Source organism: Polypterus senegalus, chromosome 13 (genome assembly GCF_016835505.1).
Source record: "Polypterus senegalus isolate Bchr_013 chromosome 13, ASM1683550v1, whole genome shotgun sequence".
Classification (NCBI taxonomy): Eukaryota; Metazoa; Chordata; class Cladistia; order Polypteriformes; family Polypteridae; genus Polypterus; species Polypterus senegalus.
The window spans coordinates 45,565,854-45,586,946 of record NC_053166.1 but is presented as its reverse complement, the minus strand read 5'-3'; the positions used below and the strand labels follow the sequence as shown (position 1 = coordinate 45,586,946).

At 38.0% G+C, this 21,093-nt stretch overlaps 1 protein-coding gene across 1 annotated transcript in view; it reads left to right on the top strand.

Annotated features, from left to right (window-relative positions):
- The window catches only part of kctd16b (potassium channel tetramerization domain containing 16b), a 425,600-nt gene extending 417,652 nt beyond the window's left edge, over positions 1 to 7,948 (top strand). The window contains exon 2 of the mRNA XM_039775246.1: positions 7,923 to 7,948. Coding sequence (XP_039631180.1) covers positions 7,923 to 7,933 — 11 coding nt within the window. The 3' untranslated portion in view covers positions 7,934 to 7,948. The remainder of the gene's footprint in view (positions 1 to 7,922) is intronic.
- Positions 7,949 to 21,093: the final 13,145 nt, after the last annotated feature.

Genomic DNA, 21,093 nt, shown 5'->3' with positions numbered 1-21,093 from the left:
AGGAAACCAAAAAAACCTCCAGGAGACAAACCAAACAAAGAAATCCTTAAAAATCAGGGTTTAATTCCAAAAAAAGGAAAGAAATAAAAGATAAAGGTCTTAAGAGCAAAAAGAAGTTGTCTAAACAGACAATCCACAGCAGGCAAGTCCTAATACATAATCCAAAAGAGTAATTCATAAAACTGACCAAAAATAATTAAAACCAATAACAGAAAACAATACATATAGCACTCCTTCACAATTAGCAGGCACCAATCCTGAGCTCTCTTTTCATCTGGCTTAAATAGCATGGTGATGTCAGAGTGGCCCCGCCTCCTGAGGTACCATCCACAAAACACAAGAAAGGGTTCAATTTAGACATAGAAACATTATAATTGTAAATAAAATGATCAAAGAAAGCTTAATTAAAGAAATATATTAATTTACTAAAAGAAGGCAATAAACAGAAATAATTAAACATGTAAACTTAAATAGCAAGAAAAATATTACATTTACCAAAAATAGCCAGGACAATAACGCTAACTGAATGATAACAGCAGTGCCCTGAAATGCCACTTAATGTGATCATGCCTATCACACTGGATAATCTTCTAACATCATGGTGTTCTAGCCATTTTGAATTCCAGAAGATGAAGGAGAATGGCCATGTAGAAGAAAGTATGAAAATAATAAATACATTTCATAAACCACCCTAAAAGCAGACTCAGCTAGTTTAGATGCCCGAACAACACAATAGTACACAAATTAAACAAAAATCAACAATAATCATCTACTTTCATTGTTTTTTTTATTCCAAATTCACAGGTTGTAGTTCTTATTTCAGATACAGGATTCTATATGGCACTGAGACCTGTCTGTGTTTATTAAACCCTCATCAAACATCTGATTTCGAACATATAAGTTTGCTAGCGCAGATGAGTTGCATAACTCATTGTCACAGATGAAATAAATACCCATACAGTGGCAGGAACTTGACTTTAACCTTTGGTGTGCATTGTCTGCATGTTGTCTACATGCTGTTCACAAGTTTTCTTGACTACTCTGGTAAGTTCTTAACATGTGTGTGTTGCCCTAGTTAATTCAGAAAGCTGAGTTAGTGAGTAAGTGATGGACTGGTCTGCCATTCTGGGTTGGTACCTGCCCTACATTCAGTGCTTCTGCTATAAGACCCATGACTGTAATGCACAAAATGATTGGAGAGAAATTCTGAAAACAGCATTCAAATGAAAGTGAAGCATTTAAAGGTGCCAAATGTTTATAAAATGAAAAAAAAAAGACAATGTAAAGTGTAACTCATTCAGTCATCCTCTATGCAGATCAGCCAACACATTTACAAACTGCTAATCCAACAAGTTTTTGGCAAGCAAAAATAAACGACCATGCTCTGAAGAACATACACAAGTCTAAATTCATTGCATTATAAATATTTATGCAGAACTCGGTGAGGAAACAGAAAGTCTGCTATATAAGTAAGCAGTTTAAAAATGACAGATTTTGAATGTGATTACATTTTTTTCACTTTTATCTTGTCACCTCACATGCATGTGGTAGAATTTAACTGCATCTTTGAACAATTAAAAAAAATAAATAGCGCATTTGAAGAGCTGTGACAGCCTAGCTAGAAAACAGGGTGTTGAAATGCAGATGACCGTAGCTTTTATGGTACCACTTTAGATTAGACGCTACCCATAATGCATCTATTAGTCACATACTGTGATGCAGCAAGACCATAACAAAGGCTTCTTTTGGTCTTAATAGCACTCACAAAGCATCAATAAAGTGGTTACCGTATTTATCTCTGTGCAAGGTGCCACACTAAAATAACTTCACTTTGGAATGGTCTGAGGTGTCTTAAGTGGGACGTAATACATCTCTCAATATTGCATGCTTTAGTATAAGACCTGAGAGTTCTTAATTAATGTTTAATAAGACCAAATGAAGCTCTCATATTCACAAGTACTTTTACGAACAAATCAAGACATTTTAATATGCCACACTGCACCGAAGTGAATAACCGCTTCACTAATGCATTTTACGTGTAATTAAGATCAAAAGAAGCCATTGTTCAGGTGTTATTACATAACAATATGTGATGCATTCCAAGTAGTACCCAATCTAAAGTGTTTCCACTTTTCCTTTAAGTTCCTATGCTGTTAACGTATGGCTTTTATTTCAAGTTTAAACCTTCAAAAGTGCATCTACCACTGCAGATAATAAAAGCACAATTGTCTATGGCATTTATTAGGGAAAACTGAGGCTTGCTCCTGGAGGCTTACTAGAGGACAGTATTTTAATATGAATGTTACATTTCCATACAGTGAAAGGTCAAGGCAAGCAATATTGTTTGCTAAAATTATTTATCTCCTGATGGTACACAAGCACCAATTTTATGGGAACACTAACAACAGTTTGTAATGGGGTTGGTTTGGTGTTAACTGCTGTACTGAAATTTTCCTGAAGTGAATTACATTTTTAAAATGTAATAAATTCTTTGTGCATGGTTAGCACAGCTCCCTCCAAATTTCAGAAAACTTTATTTGAATCACAGTCTAGTCACTTGTATCTATGTGGAGTTTGCATGTTCTTCTTATACCTCTGAAGATTTTCCCCACATACCGAAGGATGTGTAAATCTGAAGACCCTCAAGCAGGTGCTTGTGGATACTCACCAGCTGGAAGGAACACACAGCTTTATCACATCTGGTATTTTTTCTTTAGCCTACTGTAACTGCACTTAATTGTTTTTTTGCTGGCAGGAGCAGAATTCCACTGGGTTGTCAGGTGCCGTAGCCTAGTTGTGCCAAAATACAATGAGTAATGGAGTCTAATATCTGGCACCATATCTGACACTAGTATTTTATTAAGATATTACCTGGTATTCTCTACCCGATTAATTGTTCTGTCAGCCTCCACTGACTGCTTTCATCATCTTTCTATGTTTTGATCACTGGGCGGCTGTTGGGTGGATGTTGTTTTGGCTGATGGCACATTTACAACTTATCCACAACAGCTGTGTGTAAAAATCCCAATAGAGATGATGTTTCTAATAACTTAACTCAGCTTGTCTGGTGCCATCTTCAGTGCTACATTTAAAGACACTTTCAGTCTTGCTCATTCACCATCTGAAATATACATACATTAGCATGTGCTTAAGAAATATTGCCTCAAAGAGTAAAGTATCTCTTTTGCAGTTTCTATATAAGAAATGTTACCTGCTCAGTGGTAGTCCAGCTTAGCACTGTGAGACAGCATTGCATTTGCAAAATTGGGTGTCTCTGATTGAGAAGTGGGCCCAAAAAATTCTCTACTTGGAACCAGTGAAAGGGAATATGCCAAGATATGGTCCCTGAATTTCATTTTAAGTTATGGGATAAACTAGTTTAGCCTAGGCCGATCCTGTTTCTCCTACAGGTAGAATTCATTCTGTCGCACTGTGGACAGAGTAGTTTGGCCTGGGGCTAAACTAGTTTATCCTAAAATCTAGTTTGACCTGTAAAACAATTAAGGTATTTGAGAATTTATATGTTGCATTAAGGGACATCCTTCACTTTGAAGTGGAGTCTTATGTGTAAGAGCCAATCTTAGAAAGTTAAAGCTTTGAGTTAAACTCATATTAGTGTTTGCTTAATTAGAATAGAATATAAGTTTCTTCCATAGTCATAGACAATGGTATAGTCTTTTCCCCTTATAAGTTAGTAAAGATAGAACTTTCTTGCTACAGTATAACTGAGATATAGTGTTATAATTGAGTCAGTTGTTGTTTAGAACAGGTCCCAGTAATCAGGGACTTGAAAGACCCATTTTCAACTCAGAAATGGAATAGGCATACAGTTTTCTGACTGTCGTTTTGAAATGGTTCAGAAACGTTTGGAAATGATTTAACTGAATAAGCAAACTTAAAGAAATGTAACAAGATTTAAGCCTTGAACAGAACTTTTCTTAACAAAAACTTTCTTTTTTTGCTATTCCAATTTTCTTTTTTTTGTGTGTGAACTGTTTTACTTTGAATTTTAACTAAAACTTTTAAAAACGAAGATATTTTGTCTGTGGAATCATTTCGGCATGTCAGGCTTTGAATCCCATTTTTAAGCTAGAGCTGCTGAACTTTGGTAATTTTGGAGAAAACGCAGCTACATTATGTTTACCCTGACTGTGCTGTCTTTTTAGTCCACGGTAAAAATCATGTGCTTTTCAGTGTACTGCTTCTTACCTCTTAATCATTTAATTTTTATTTAATATCATGAGCTTCACTTTTAGAAAGAAAACAAGCATACATTTATTTTAATGTCCTTCAATCTATTTTCAAATGTTCTTTTATTCTGGCACAAAATTAATCAAAGCATCAGCTTACCACAATAAACCCAGTACAATAGTTTTCCAATATTGGGAAAAATCCCCATAAAAGGTAGTATAATGGGTACATGGTGGACAGGTGTGTTGCAGGGAAAGAAAGGTGACATAGGATAAGAGCAGAGAGAAGCAAGTATTGAGAATAATTACACAAACTGTATCCTCATTCCAAAGCAAATGGAAGGGAACTGTAGGACAAAGTGGCATTGCCCATTTTGCTAGGCTTTTAGTGGCACACAAGGCCTGTTAAGACAATAGATTTAAGAGGGATCCAGAAGTCCATCTGCACTCTCACCTGCATTCCAAAGTGAATATTAAAGTGAATGGCTGAACTGCAGGTTAACCAACACTTTGAGTTGAGCTGACACCTCTGCAGAGACTCCTTTAAATAAAAAGGCGAACTGAACCCTGGCTGGATGTGATGGACAGCATAAGGCACCTGTAGGCAGATAATGAATCTGTAATTGGAAAGGGACCTTTATTCAATAACCCAAAGTTACAACTTTCTTCAAAAACAAGGAAAATTAATCTCTCCTGTCTCTTTTGGGGAGCTGACAATCCATTGTCTTTTGAGCTAAGATGTTACCCACTCGCTAAGAAGCAAACAACTCACAAACCTTCTTTGCCCTGGAAGTTATTTCTCCATGGAGTCTTGGACCTGGACTTCCAGAACTAGCTCTTCGACCCTCTCTACCAAGCCAAGCTTTATGTCCGTAACTGAGCCAGTCTGAGAGGAATGTGAAGCAGCCTTTACTTCAAGAGAACTTCAGGGCCCATACTCTTTTGAAAGAAAGTGTAATGCTTTTTTCTGTGAAATTGCAGATGACCGTAAAGAGTGTAAAAGAGATCTGAGGAAGACAACATTGCATCAAATCATGGACAAAGGACCATGTAGCAAAAACCAGGAATGCGCTCCAACATAGGAAGAATCTTCCTCTTGAACCTGGAACAATGAAACACAACTCCACACAGCATCAGACATCATTGGTGTTGTAAAACTGTTTTGTCTGTGCCATGATAAATTACAACTCTAAATACCCAGTTAACAGAAAACATCCTTTCTGAAATTTGATTATTTCTGTGCATCAACAAGCTCGTGACTATTCCAGGGAAACTTTTGATGTCATGCTAAAATTCCAGAAGTAAAATGCTAAACTGGTAATCTTGTGAAATCAAGAAAATCTACAGTAGATAACCAGTTAACAAACTAACAGCAGCCATCCTCTTCTGTGTTATATGTTTGTGCGACTTGTCTGTCTTGCATCCTGTCTTCTGTGTTTATATACTGTAGAACAACTCCAAAGTGCAGACAGTTGGCTGCTTCATATTGTTACTGCCTTTTGTGGACTGTCAACACCACCTGCATACTGAAACTGGGTCAGTAAAAGTTATATTCTTCTGAGGAAGGTGAAGAGCTTTACAGTGAGAACCTAAACACTAGTGGACTTTTGAGAGTGTATTAACCCGATGCATCTTAGTATGATTTAGTAACCTCACTTGCCAGGATCGCAAACTCCTACAAAGGACTGTCTGTACAGTGTCTAAAATAATTGGGGCTGATCTTTCACAGCTTCATACCATCTACTCAACTAGATTTCTGAGGTGAGCTGAATCTATCATCTCTGATCACAGCCACCCAGCTCATCCACTCTTTTCACTTCTGTCTTTTGAAAAGCACTGCTGAAGCCTAACCACTTGCCCCATCTACTTCAGGGACAGCTTCTTCTCCCAGGCCACTGTGATGGTGCGGGTCCAGCTTCATGCTTCTTCTTCTCGAGACTCTTGAACCCAAAACCTTCAGTAATGTAACCAGATGAACTGGCAGATGGGGACAAATTACACTCAGAGCAAGGGGATGGTGCAAAAGTGCAACAGTGCTGTTATTACAAAAATCAAACAACATCAAAACAGTGTCAATAGTGCTGTGCTTCAAAACGTTTCAATAAATAATCTCTAAAAACATGTAAAAAATCCATGTGTTTAAGACCAGGCTAAAATGAGACTAAACTTGTATCTGTCATTGGGACAAACTAGCCAAGCACAGCTCCTTCCATGTCTCTCCAGCTCACTCAAGGCTCACTCAGCTGGAGAGACTTCAGCCGCTGTGGTCCTCATGCTACTGACCCCCGTCTTGACTGACTCTGTTGGTGTCTGCCAGACCACTCAGGATCAGTGGTCCTTCCGTCTTCCTTCTCGTACACACAGTCATCCCTCGGCTCCCTAGGGAGGACCCCATCTCGATCAAACCCACTCCTCTGTATAATCAGTGGGTGCGATCCATCCCTCAAGCACCAATCCTTCGCACTGACCCGGGACCCCTGACCTCTCTCTTTCAGTTGGCTGGCTTGTACACTCTCCCTTACTCCCATTCTTCTGTTTTCTTTTCCATCTCCCCTCTCTCTCGGCCCATACTTATACAGCTCTGTGGGCACAGTGGCTCAATCTCGCACCTCAGGAAGCCAATTAAGCAATTGAGAATGATCGCACCCTCACGTGCAGGTGCGTCTCGACCCAATTACCTCATCAACTCCCCCTAGCTGTTCAAGCACGCCCATGGACACTGACACGGCCAAATGGATTATTTTAAAAACTGACATTGTTTTGGAGCCGCAGACCCCCTACACCACAGCCATAAGGTCAATGAACTAAAAGTATCCTGATCCTACCTTCCCTGCACTGTGTACTTCAGCCACCTGCTGGTTTATTTGAAATTGTAGTGTATGTTACATTTTTCAGTATTATTTACTGTATTTATTTATTTATCTTCTACTACTTTTATTTATTTACTGTATTTATTTATACATCACTGCAAATGAGTCACAAGAATTTCACTATGCTCTCACAGGATCTCTAATCTAACATGAAGATATCAAATTTCTATAATCCCTTTGTTTATCACTAAATTGTATTATGTTTCTTAAAATGAGTCTGCTTTAGTTACCTTGATAAAAGTGTAACAGCTGGAGACCTCTCCTGCAGAGAAAGAACAGTAAAATAAAGTGGGAGCCTTACCAAATGATCTAATTAATTACTTACATTGTAAAGGCAAAACTGATAATTAATTAACTGATTGTTTAACATCAATCACTCAATTCTTCTTCACACATCAATATTCCCCACAGCACTACCACAGAACTGTATGCCTTGCATCAGTACTGGGTGTCATGGAAGACCATTAGACCAGGATTCCAGGAGTAGAAGCATATTATGTTCTTCCAAGGTAAGGATAGGGTCACCATCGGACACTTCCGTGACATAACAGAAAGAAATCTCCCCAATATAGGCAGGAATCAATCCTGATTCAAAGAGATGTAAACAGACAATGTGAACCATTACATCTCCCACTGTAACTCTTCTAAATCATCTAAAAATCCTACATGTTTCATTTTGCCACTGCTGAAAGAGAGCCTGACTTTGCTTTCATCATTGGTTTCTATTTCAGGAGCATATTTACAAGTTGGTTCATATGAATGATGTGTGTGCTGTGTCATAAAATAAAATGAAGAAATTAGCACCTAAACTATATTAAGTAACTCATTTTCTTATTCTTATTTTATTTCTGTTTTTTTTCAGTGGCATATTGATTTGTGAATGGAAATGGATGCAGATGAAACAACATGAGGTATGCAGTGCAGCCATAGGGAGCTCTCTAAAAAGGGAGAGAAGATACGTTCAGTTTAATGCTTTATTATGTCACCCTGTCAATTTTAAGCACTTGAGTTTCTCCATTATCTTTGCAGACAAGTAGAGACTCTTAATTTATTAATCTAACTCTTTTTGGTTTGAGATGATGATTGGCATAAAAATTGAATTTTCAAGGTTTTAAATTGGCATAAACATTGATTTCCATTTTTTCCATAATAACAGGTTTATATTTCAAGGGTAATCAATGCTTTACATTTTCTTTCTTCTTTCCTTATGAGTGATTGATCGTTTATATCTTTGGATTTAATTTGGTTTTTAGGCACTGATCAAGAGAAAACCATAAAGCCTTAGAGTTTGAGCGGTTTAACAAGTGTCCAGAAGTGCAAAGCTGATGGAGGCCAGTGCACACAGACTTATCATATTGTATCATGTCTACCAAAGGCGTAGCTACTGAATACTGACTAGCAAAGGGAGAATACTTACATAATCAATTGTTTTGTGTTTTATATTGTTGTCAGTTTGTAACACTTTGCAGACATCTGTTTTCATTTTCACACTACATAGTCTTTTTCTTTTGATCAGTGTCAAAAAAGCCAAATTAAATGCACTGCTAATCAATGTTGTATAACAATAAAATGTGAAAATGTCCAAGATGTGAGGCCTTTTTATAGGCACTGAGTTTTAGCTATATATTTGAGAATTCATTACATTTATTATTTTACTTCTTTTTAGTCCCCATGTTTATAATGTCTCTGTGGCTTTAACATAGGGCTTTCCATCCAAGACTCCTTTCTCATTACATGTCACTCTTCTTGCATCAGAGAGACCATGTCAGAAACTGTCATAAAATTTAAGATTGAAAGACTTTAGTACTTTTCCTAAAAAACAATGAAAGAACTCTCAATAAAAGAGAATTTCAGGTACTAAGTACTCTAAACTATAATTTTTGGTTTGCCATTTACACAATTCTTCCGATCAATTGAGTTCTACTTTGTCTTAGCATGGAAAAATAAAACGGCAATTCACTGTGTACATTGAAAGATGCTTTCATTGGGTGTGCTTTAAGACTGTGCAAAAAAGCAAAAACAAAAAGATCTGTCTTGTAGTTTCCTTGTTTTTTAAGACAAATATGAAAAGAAATCTGTTGTGTGCCACAATGTTTTGGAAAGCACTATTATTGGACAGTATTGTTGATAAGACTATTGTTGAAAAGAAACTGTATTTTACTGCACTTATGCATATTATGTGTTAAACCTAAGATCTTCCATGCTGTCAAATTTTATTTTGCAGTATTGTTATTAGCAAGATTAAAAATGAATATGGTCATGATTCAGTTAACAACCTCCTGACTAATGATGTTATGCTCTAATTACAAAGCTTCCATAGAGATATAATAAATGAAAATGAATAGCATTGAAATGCTGTTAGAAGTGGTCATATTACAGTATTAATACTATAACAAATGTATTATTAGTACTGTATTTCAATAATTACTATTAATTTATGTGATGTATATTGTGAAGGAACACATGATTGGAACTGCATCCCGCCCAGGATTGGTACCATTCCCTTAACTGGCTTGGAGGCCAATATGACTGAACAATGAAAAGAGGCTCAGTCTCAAAAATGTTTGCCTCCCCAAACTGCTAGATGGCAACATCCCTGGGCTTCAGGGCCCAGTCCCATAACTGCAAGGCATCCTGGGATTTGTAGTGCCATGAGGCATCCCTGCTGGAGTCCATGGGTGCCATCAGAGGGTTCTACAGGCAGTTACTCTCCCTGCTTTAGGGAACTTCCAATTGACCTGGAAGTAGTTCTACTGGGCTATGGCCTGCCACTGGAAGTACTTCCAGATCCAAGATAAAAGGAGCCTCTAGACCTCACTCAAGTTAAGTCAGAGTTGAGAGGAAGGCGGCAACACTTGTGGAGGAAGAGGAGTCAGGAGACGAGTTTAAAGGAGAAGAAAGAATTAAGAGGATTCAGTGTCTATTGTGTAATTCTTTCTTTATAAAAACGGTATTTGGAAGAATAAATAATCTTTTATTTGAACCCGTGACTGTGTTTGAGTCAGTTGTGTCTGGGATTTGGGGCTCTGTGGTGCACCCTAGCTTCCACAATGTAGTATGCTAATGTTAGGTTAGCTTAAGGTAGTTTATGTCAGGTCATTTGAATAGTTTACGCATACTTTAGGCACATTCCAGGGATGCAGATGATGATGATGATGATGATTATGATGCATCTTGCATCCGAAGCCAGTGTGTCAAAAATGGCACCAGACACAGAGCCAATCCCGATTAACAACAAAATCAACTAATGATGTACTGATCGAAACCATAGACCATCATCAAGTGAGACACAACTGTATAAGTATGTGTTTTTTATTGTTATTATCCATCCATTCGACAATTTCCAAGTCCACTCATCCATTTCAGATTCAGACTGAAAACCCTTTATTGCCAGTATGTCACCTATATAGGAATTTGTGTTGGCATTATACTGTACAGTACATAAATGATATAAAGACTACTGGTGCTAACAACTGAGTTGGCACCAGTCATGTGCTATGATTACAACAGTAGCATCAAGCTCTCAGCAGAATCCAAACTAACAATAACAACTAGGATAGGAAAGGAAGAGGGTTACCCTGAATGTGTTTATTAAAGAGCTGAATGGCTACAGGAAAGAAGCTACAGAGATGGTGTGTAGTCTGAGTAGCAATGGACCTGCACCTCTCAGGGGTGGTAGTGTGATAAATAAACAGTTACAGGTTGAGTGGAGTCTGCAGCAGTCCTCCTTTCTCTGTTCTTCGTCCTGTCATTGAACATGCCATTTATTGAAAGACGATGATCTCTGCACATTAAACTTGCCATTTTAGCTTAGTCTTGAACATCGAGGTAGTGGAAAGAAAACTGTGAGCAAGTGCCCAGCTTGAGCAGGATTGCAGGAGCAAAATATTTTACTGTCAGGCTTTTTGGATGTAGGTGGACAAGCAGAGTGCCTAGAGAAAACCCTCACTGTGACACGAGGAAATTGTATAAACTTCACATAGAGATTTGCACCAATGAGCCTAGAATCTGTGAGGCAACAGCTCTAAATAACTGACTGGAGTTTATAACCACCTCACCTCATTCTATCTACCTCACACAACTGTATTTGACTTGTCCTTCACGCACCTACCTGCACAATTACACTTTATACTTCTATTTTTATACTTCATGCTGCCTCTGCTACTTATTATTTATGTTTATCTTTATACGTTGGTTTTGTCATTTAGTGATAGATAGATAGATAGATAGATAGATAGATAGATAGATAGATAGATAGATAGATAGATAGATAGATAGATAGATAAGTGTGGACAGCAAAAAAAGAATTTCATTGTACAGGGAAACGTGTTTCCTTACTGTGCACATGACAATTAACTGAGCTTAAACTTGAATGTAAAGCTGATGTTACATTACACAACTTCTAGTCATAAGGTATGTCAGAGTTGCCACCTACAGTTGTTGATGTCATCACCAGACCATGTCAGTTTACATTGCTACAGAAAGGGTTAACAGGTACAGCAAGTTTAGCCGAATCTTCCACATGAGCATTCATTGGTTGTCAGCTCTCATGCACACACAGCCCAACCCTACAACAAATGAAAAATCAAACCTGATTGGTGAGTCACGGATGAGTTGGAGTGAGTTGATGGATATATTAGACTAGGCCACTGACCACTGGGTGCTCACCACTGGCTGCCTTTCACTCGTTACAGTTATGTAAACCAAAGCTAAAAATTGCTGGCTGTAGAAGTCATCTAATGTGATAACGACTTAACCGGCTTATTCCAATACAATGTTATAGAAACAAAGCAGATGTTAGCTCTTGATGGGGCCTGAGATGGACTGCTAGTTTTCCACATGATGATTGAATGTTATTTGTTCAAAAAACAAAATGATATAGCTCAGATGTAAATAAGCCACATTTTAAAAGGAGCTTTGATGGATTCGCATGATTAACTACAGTTGCAATGTCTTACAATGGTTACCTGATAAATGAATCAGTTTTTTTCTGAAAGTTATACAGAAAAGTCCTTTGGGAGAATATGTTAAAAAGGTTTAGCCATTTGTAGTTTGTCAGAGCATGAGATGGTTGTGTGGCTTTCGAAACGTTACATTAACAACAGGACAGAATGCTTTTGCGGTATTTATAGAGGTTCACTCATTACCATAACTTGGTCCAAAATAACATTCCTGTAATGTTAAGCATACTCTTTAGTGTTTTCTTGTAATTAATGCTGCAGTTTAGCAAGGCAAGATGAATTACCTTGGGTTCAAATATCTTTTCTAGTGTTTATCTGTACACTTAGCACCTTATGATGCACCACAACCAGAGTTGTTTTCTTCCTAATGCTCTTAGGATGCACTCATATGCACCCCTAAGCTGAATTAAGCAGTCTGAGAATGTAATGTTACATTATTTTCCCTGGATCTCTGTTTACCTGAAAGTTGTCTCTGGCATGATCTTCTTGAATATGCTCTTGGATAGAAGTGTACATTTTACTGACCCACTTTTATTGTAGAGCTGCTCAACTCATCTGTATCCACCAGTATGGTGACCCCCTAGGCTTCCACACATGATATCATCACAGATGTTCAAGATCAAGCTTGATTTACTTTAAAAAGTCATTAGGGGCATTGCAACTAGAAATAACAACCACAGATTAAATGACAATATACAGCACAAGCTGCTTTTATTTATAATATTAGTGTGCAAGTTGGGTGATTTACACTGAGGTGACCCAACTCCAGCCTCATAAAATATAATTTAGTGTTTAAAAAAAAACAGGCATACCTTCCAGCATAAGCAAACCAAATTATAATTAGGACATGATTTAAGGACCTCTTTAATATAATTTTATGAAGATATCTTAAGTTGATGAACAGATTATCTTCATAGAAAGCTTTAAATCATTTAGAGATATCTGTAAATGTATCAAAAATCTGTAAATCCGTTTAGAGATTTGTCTTAATTATAATTTAGCCTGCCATATTAGCAAGCCTCATTTGGCAAGGCATTTAACTAGCTCCTCAATAAAGCATTAGAGCAATTCTGGAGGGGCTGCCATTTCAAATTCAGACTCAACTCATACTGGATATCCATCCGTCCATCCATTATCCAACCCGCTATATCCTGACTACAGGGTCATGGGGCTCTGTCATACTGGATATGTTTTTGTGAATTTTCATGGGTATCTTTGACAGTTTCATCAGAAATGGAAGAAATTATTTTGAATATACTTTGAAAACTTTCAGCCCACTTTGCAGTATGGAGATTCAGTAGATAACATATACAATTTCACATATATGACTTGTATTACCGTGCTGATTTATTTCTCTTTCCTTTCTCTATTTTTATCCAAGCAAACCATTTTACCAGGCTTTGATCCAGCAAGTTTACAATGCCTGAATAAGCTCTCGTACCTATACAGGTGAATCTCTCCTTGTTTTCTGTGATCCTGCAAACCTGTAGCTTAAAATTGTTAAATTCTTCTTTCTCTCCACTATGGGTGGTTTTGAGTGGAGTCCATTAAGCCAGTAGCTGCCTCTCATCTCCTCTTGCTTATTTCTAGCAGGAGCCTCAGTGAACTGGGTGTGTTCTTTCCTGCTTGTCCACTTTTGTGGCTTTAAGCAACATGCTCAATCATCTGAGCCCTTTGAAGGAGCCTGGGAGTGAAAAGGCCCTACGTGAGATTACGTTTTTAAAAACCCACCATAATATTTGTATGTGAAGTGATGGGATAACTATTTCTTTGCAGAGAGAGAGATAAGTCATTTTTCTTCCATTTACTGGGATAAGACATGTCTACAAACAAGTCCGTCAGTAGCATTCACAAATAAATGAGAAAAAAATGAATCCAGAGTAGACTTAACAGAAGAGACCAATGATTTCATCTCATCTTCTTCTTGCCTTCTCACTCTGTTTTTACTGTTGAAGGTTGTGGTTGCAGCAGGCCAAGCAGGTCAGACCAGACTTCCTTGAACCAGGCTACAGATTCCAGCTGTTCCTTTAGGAATTCCCATGGGTTTCCAAGCCCAAGAGATACAAATCCTCCAGCTTGTCCTGGTTCAGCCACAGGGTCTCTGTCTAGCTGAATGTGCCTGGAGCAGCTCCTTACATCACACCCAAACCACCTCAACTGGTTGTTCTAAATTCAGAAGAACAGCGACTCTACTCTGAAGCTCTCCCAAATTGCTGAGCTTCTCACCCAATCACAAAGTGTCAGTCCAGTGGCTCTGCAAAGACACCTGATTTCTGCCACTTGTGCTCATGATCTCATTCTTTCAGTCATTACCCACAACTCATAACCACGGGTAAGAAGAGAGATGTAGATTGACCAATAAACTGTGAGTTTTGTCCTTAGACTAAGTTCCCACTTCTCCACTACTGCCACTCCAGTCCTCTTGTTGATTCCATGTTTCCTTCTTCTGTCACTCATGAACAAGATCCCAATATACTTAACTCGAACTTATTATGGGCAGCTGTCTCCACATCTCATCTGGAAAGAGCACTCTTTTCTGAGAGAGCTGGATTTCTTTATCCTCATCCCTGCTGCTTCAGACTCGGCTGTGAATTACTAGAGTGTGTGCCAAAAGTCACAGTCAGATGAGGCAAATAGGACAACAGCATCTACATAAAGTAATAATGCTATCCCTAGTCTCCCCACATGGACACCATGTCCATGAAACCACAAACAGGAGAAGTAACAAAACAGCTTTGACAGAGTCTGATGCCCACAGTGAATGAATTCAACTTAAACTTAAGTATTCAACACAACACTCACTACATTCATATAGGGAAAAATAGCATGCAAGAGCAGCCCAAATATCACCCTATATTTTTGCACCAGCTTCCACAACACATATTGAGGGACACGGGCACTTTTTGACAAATCTATAAAACACATGTAAACCAGATTACGATAATCTCGCACACCTTCTAGCAACTGCACCATGGAACTGAACTGTTCTGTAGCCAGGATAGGATCCACATTGTTACTCCCGTATCTTAGTCTCAACCACTGAATGGAGTCTCCCTTCCAGCATCCTAGCATAGGCCTTACCTGGAAGGTTTAGGAGTGAGATCCCTCTGTAGTTATAATGTACTCTTTGGTCACCTTTCTTGTACTGTATGAGGACTACCCCATCAGTTTGATAGTCCAAGGGTTCTTTGTTCACTTTCCAGGCAACATTTAACAGATGCATTAGCCATGTTATCCCAACAAATTTGTGGTGCTTTCAACATCTCTGGATGCATCCAACCCAGCAGCCTTACCACTGATATGGAGACCAATGATAAGGAGGAAAATGCTAAAAGAAAATAAGCATATACTTTGAAGGAGAGTAAAGCTTATAAAACAAAGGGAGAAGACTTACAGTTGTCAGTCTGGCAGCCATCATTCAATTCCAATCACTGTCTGGTACTAACTGGTACATTTAAATTAGCCCGGTGTGAATAAGTGTGTCACCCAGGATTAACTGGCCGTCTTTATACCTGATGTTGATGATACCAGGAGCATGTTATTAATTTATTTTTGAATGTTATTTATTTATTACTGTGTTTTCTTTTGCTTCTATGCCTTATTAATTAATTTATTTTTACTTGTTTATGTTTTTACCATTATCCCAGTGATTCATAATTGTTTTATTTATATATTTCCTGTGAGAACTCTCCTTAAACCAAGGATGCTAGATCCATAATACAACACCGACCTGTTTTGCACAGTGGATTCAGAAAGTACTCAAACCCCTTCACTTTGTGCATATTTTATTGTGTTGTGGATTTAATTTGAAATGGACACATTTTACCATTTTTGCCCAGCAATCTACACTCAATAACCCATAATGACAAAATGAAAACACATTTTCAGAAAGGTTTGCATATTTATTAAAAACCAAAAACTGAAATCTCTCCTTTATGTAAGAATTCAGACCCGTAATTCACCAATTTGTTGAAATCCCTTTGACAGCAGTTACAGCTTTTGAAGTTTCTTGTGTACATCTCCACAAACAGTTTATCCCAGTGTTCCTAGCAGATCCTCTCAAGCTCCATTAGAATGGATAGGCAGCACCTGTAAACTGCCAGCTTCAGGTCTCTCTATAGATGTTCTATGGGGTTTAAGTCTGGTTTATGGCTGAGCAACTCAAGGACAGTGAGAGAAGTTTCTCAAATCCACTTCAGTGTTGTCTTGGCTGTGTGATTTTTGTCACTGTCATGCTGAAATTCCACCATTTGCTCCAGTCTGAGGTTGTTTGAGCTCTCGAGCAGGTATTCTTCAAGGACCTCTCTGTATTTGTCTACATTTATTCTTCCCTCAATTCTGACTAGTCTCCCTATCCCTGCCACTGAGAAGCACCCCCACAGCATGATTCTGCTACCACCATACTTCACTGTAGGGATAGTATTAGGCAGGTGATCTGCAAAGCCTGGTATTTGACAGACATAGTGCTTGGAAGTCTGCCCAAAGAGTTCAACTTTGGTCTTATCAGACCAGATAATCTTTTCCCCAAATTCTCTCAGTCCTTTAAAAGCCATTTGGCAAGAGTAGATTCCATTTAGCCACTCTACCATAAACACCTGATTGATGGAGCACTGCTCAGAAGGTTGTTTCTTCTGATAGGCTCTCTTCAGCAGAGGCTTTCTAAAACTCTAAAAACCACTGGGTTCTTCGTCACCTTCCTGAACCTTCTTCTGAACCTTCTTCTTTCTGAAAACATATTTTCTTTTGTCATTATGGGTTATTGAGTGTAGATTGGTGGGCACAAATGGAAAATGGATCAATTTAAAATTAAATGTACAACACAATGAAGTGTGCAGAAAGTGAAGACATTAAAACATGAGGTTATGATTCTTGGTTTACATCATTTTCTGACAATGCACAGTTTGGCACATGTTTACTTGCATCAGGGCTGAATAAGGCCTGCTTTGACACAGTTCTTTCCAGATGTGTCAATTTGTTTCGTCATTTCATATTCATACATAGCAACTTTAGGAGTGAGCGTCAATCAAAAGCATTGCTGGATCTTAACCCAAAGGAAATCCAGTAATCATAATGAGGAATGAATGACTTTTTTTAACTTCATTCCACCAAAGCACTCTTCCACAGTATATTTATGTGAAATACTTCTGTGCTTTTAATTGCAAAATAGGTTTATAATACTTTCTTTTCTCTGTAGACTGGAAGGGAAATTGTACCCGAAGAGGGAATTTATTCAGCTTATGACAGCAGTTGAGATTACACTATTGTATTTTTATTTTAGTTGTGCACCCTCACATTACACCTTTTGAAGGAAAAAATCTATAACTGTCATATAAAACAAATGAAACCCAAAGAAGTAAATTCAATATCTTGTTTTCAGATGTGACCGGCAGAAAAAGGTCCACACCTTTCTATTGAGTTCTGTCTTGATGAAATATTTTAATCGCATGCATTTTTTTTTTATATATTGCATTTTTTTAAATTACTGAATGAATAATTGTTCAGTTTTTAAATGCTTGAATTGATTTTAACATCACCAGTGTGTAACAATATTTCTTGATGTCACTACTGATTTTTTACATTCAAACTCCTCTTGTTATCATAGTTATTTTCCGCTTATGCTATTAGTTTCATGTGTTGTTATACAGCATTAATGTGAGAAATTTCAAACTACAGCATTTTAGTATTTATGGATGAATGTTAATAAGCTGATAATTGTAGTTAGTATTTGAAACATCTTGCACAATGAAATGTGGAAAAATCAAACTGAAGTGAACACTTTCACTTTAACTTCACATTTTATTATAATTCTAACTAACTTCAAGGTAAGGTTGTTATTTCAGATAATGAAGGCGGATATTTCAAGGTAAGGTCGTTATACTCACTGATCATGGCGTCCAAAAGTCACAATGTATTACATGTTTGTTAGCATGTGCTTACTTTACATACAAGAGAAGTGGGTGGCACCCCAGTTAGCACTCCCACTCACAGCTCCACAGTCTTGTGTTTGAATCTCAGCCTGGTCGCTCTATGTGTACAGTTTGTCTGTATCTTGGACTCCACAGTTTTCCTTCTACATCCCAAATAGATGCAGGTTGGAACAATTTGAGGCTCTAAATTGACTCTGCATGTGTAATCTCTATGATTGACTGCCTTCCCATTTAGGGTTGATTCCTGCCGTGTGGGCCTCTGAAACACAAAATGGAATAAACGATTTTGATAACAGACAGATAGATGCATGTAGTTTATGTTTCCTCTGTTTAACCTTTAAGGTCATCGCAGCACAAGAAGACGTCCTCTGACAGGCACAGTCAACCCTGTTACTGGCTCATGTCCTCACTGCCATACCTTCTGTCTATGAGGATCCTGCAAGCCCTCCTCCTTTCCCCCACCACCTTCCCACTCAGAGAGGTTGGTCACCACTGCCCCTTGAGTGCTCACTAGCAGCGACCTGGCTCTGTGAGTTTCACCCATTTACACCTCTCTGGCCTCCTGCCTTTCCATACCAGCACCTGCTCAGCCACAATCCTTTCTCAATTTTCTTCTTTTCTTTTCCAGTTAACCACCCAATCTCTTTCTTATTTCTTCCTTTTCAATGTCTCCTTCCTGTTCTGCTTAGGCTCTTTTTATACTTGAGTGGGTGCAGGTGATAAATTACGCACCGCAGAGCGCTAATGAGGAAATTGGCTGGACTGTGCATGTATACACATGAATGTGGGCTTGCCAATTCCCTCATCAGCCTCCCCAGGGCCGCTTGTCCACACTACCATGTGCACCTACTCCCTTTTGAGCCTGAGTGCACTGTTTTAAACTAAAATCTGCACACAGCCATGAAGCCCTAATGTGCATCACCACCAAGGAGTTAAAGTTTAAAATCTGGCATAGTGTTGTGTTCCTCTAGTGCTGCTCGGAACGTGACTGCACTTTCTTTTTTACAATGATTGTTTCCTTTCATTTAATTGTTTAATTTAATTTCTGTTCCATTTTCCCAAACATCTTATTCCAATACAGATTGACTAAGGGCAGACAGCACAAACCAGTTCTGAATGAGTTTGCCAATTCTTCACATGGCATACTTACTAACGTACACTCTCATAATTTAAAGGTGAAAATAACAGTAAGGTGCATGTCTAAGGAATGTGGGATTAAATAATTTTGTTCTTTCTGTACCTAAACGTTGTTACATTTCTAAATGGTGTCACGCATGTGTGTCAGAGGGTCTCCTTATGGGACCTCTGTCGAGGTATGTAATAACCCACTGGAATGAGAGTGGGTGCAATTGATAATATTGTCTTCTCCTTCTCATCCCAAAACACTGAAAAACGTCCTAGTGAAGGTACCTGGCTCCTACACTACCAGTGCCCCATCCATATTAACTCTGGCTTGCTGGAAGGTGAGGTCATTTTTGCAAATGCAAATCATTGGGCAGAGTTCCCGATTGATGTGACACCCATGGCTAAGAGGCTTTCCTTTCTGTTATAAAATTTCCACCCAAAGACAAGGGCAACATCAGCCAAAGGGATATTTCTTCTATTTATTTTTGCTTTGCAGTAAACGGGATGACCGGTTGGCACCCCAAATTTTCTTCTGGCAGACTGTTGTTCCTGCACTGAACCACAATGGTTAGCTGTCAGGAAACAAAGAGTACAGGTAAGAGAAGAGCGCTTCATGTGGGAATAAGTCATCAGTGGATTCCTTTAGGGATATGTCCTTGGACCATTACCCTTTCTGTTTTCTATTAATTACATAGATTTCAATATAGTTAGTAAATTTGTAAAATTCAAAGACAGTAAAATTGGAGGAATGGCAGACATTAAAGAGGCCACAAAAACAATTATCAAAGACCTGGACAAGCTACAGAACTGAGCGAACACTGCAGTTTAATGTAGAAAAGTGCAATGTGCTACTCGTAATGTGGGTAAAAGAAATGTCAATTATAAACACAAGACGGCAGACACTGTCCTAAAGAAAAAAATCTCTTGTTGACTCCACATTTTCATCACCTCAACAATGAAGAAAAACAAATAAAATGTTAGGTTTTATTGTAAAAACTGTTAAATATAAATCAAGAAGTGTTAGATGATATAATGCACTAGTAAAACCATATCTGGAGTGTTGTGTGAAGTTCTGGTCATAACTCTACCAAAAAGACATAGCAGCTCTTGAAGCTGTGCTGAGCAGATCAACCAGGTGCATCCCAGGGCTTAAGGACATGTCCTGCTCTGACAAACTCGGAGAATTAAAACTGTTTAGTTTGAAACAGAGGAGACTATGAGGGGACTTAATCCTGCTTTTCAAAATTATCAAAGGTGTTGATAACGTACTGTAGATCCAACAGAATTCTTTCATTTAAATGGTAAATCACATACATAATGACATCAGTGCAAATTAACCTGAAGTACATTTAAGTCTGAAGCCAGGAAACACTTCTTTACTCAAAGAGACGTGCAGATTTGGAACAAACTAGTGAGACATGCAGCTAAAGTAGAAACCTTGACAACCTTTAAGAAGTCTGGATGAGATACTGGGGCAGCTTGGCTATTAGATAAACAAATGAGCCTGATGGACTGAATAATTTCTTTTTGCTTGTCAGATTTCTTATGTTCTATGAACAGTATGTCAATGTACTTTTTTTATATTCAGATAGGGAAAATTAGTCCCTCAGAGGCTCATTGATATTCGGAATGTAGGATCTTTATTTGGCTATTGTATTTGATTCCTGTTTAATATGAAGATTGCTACTGTTTGTTGAATTTTGCTACTAGTTTAGGTATTTGGACTTATTTACTTTAGATGTGTACTGTCTCAGACGAAAAAAGGCAATTCTTAAGCAGAGAACTGGGAAATAAGACATAATTGAAATACACGCTACGATCTTTACCGGGAAATCAAGACATACTTTCATGGGGAATAAAAAATCACTAAGCAAAAATCAAAGTCAAAAATGTACCAGCAAAAGTTGCTAACAGAAAGGAGATCATAAGTTTAGAAAATGCTAAATAGTCTTATGGGATATATTCAAACTTGGATAGAAAATGTTTAAAGAAATTGCCTTTTTAACTGTTCTTCATAATC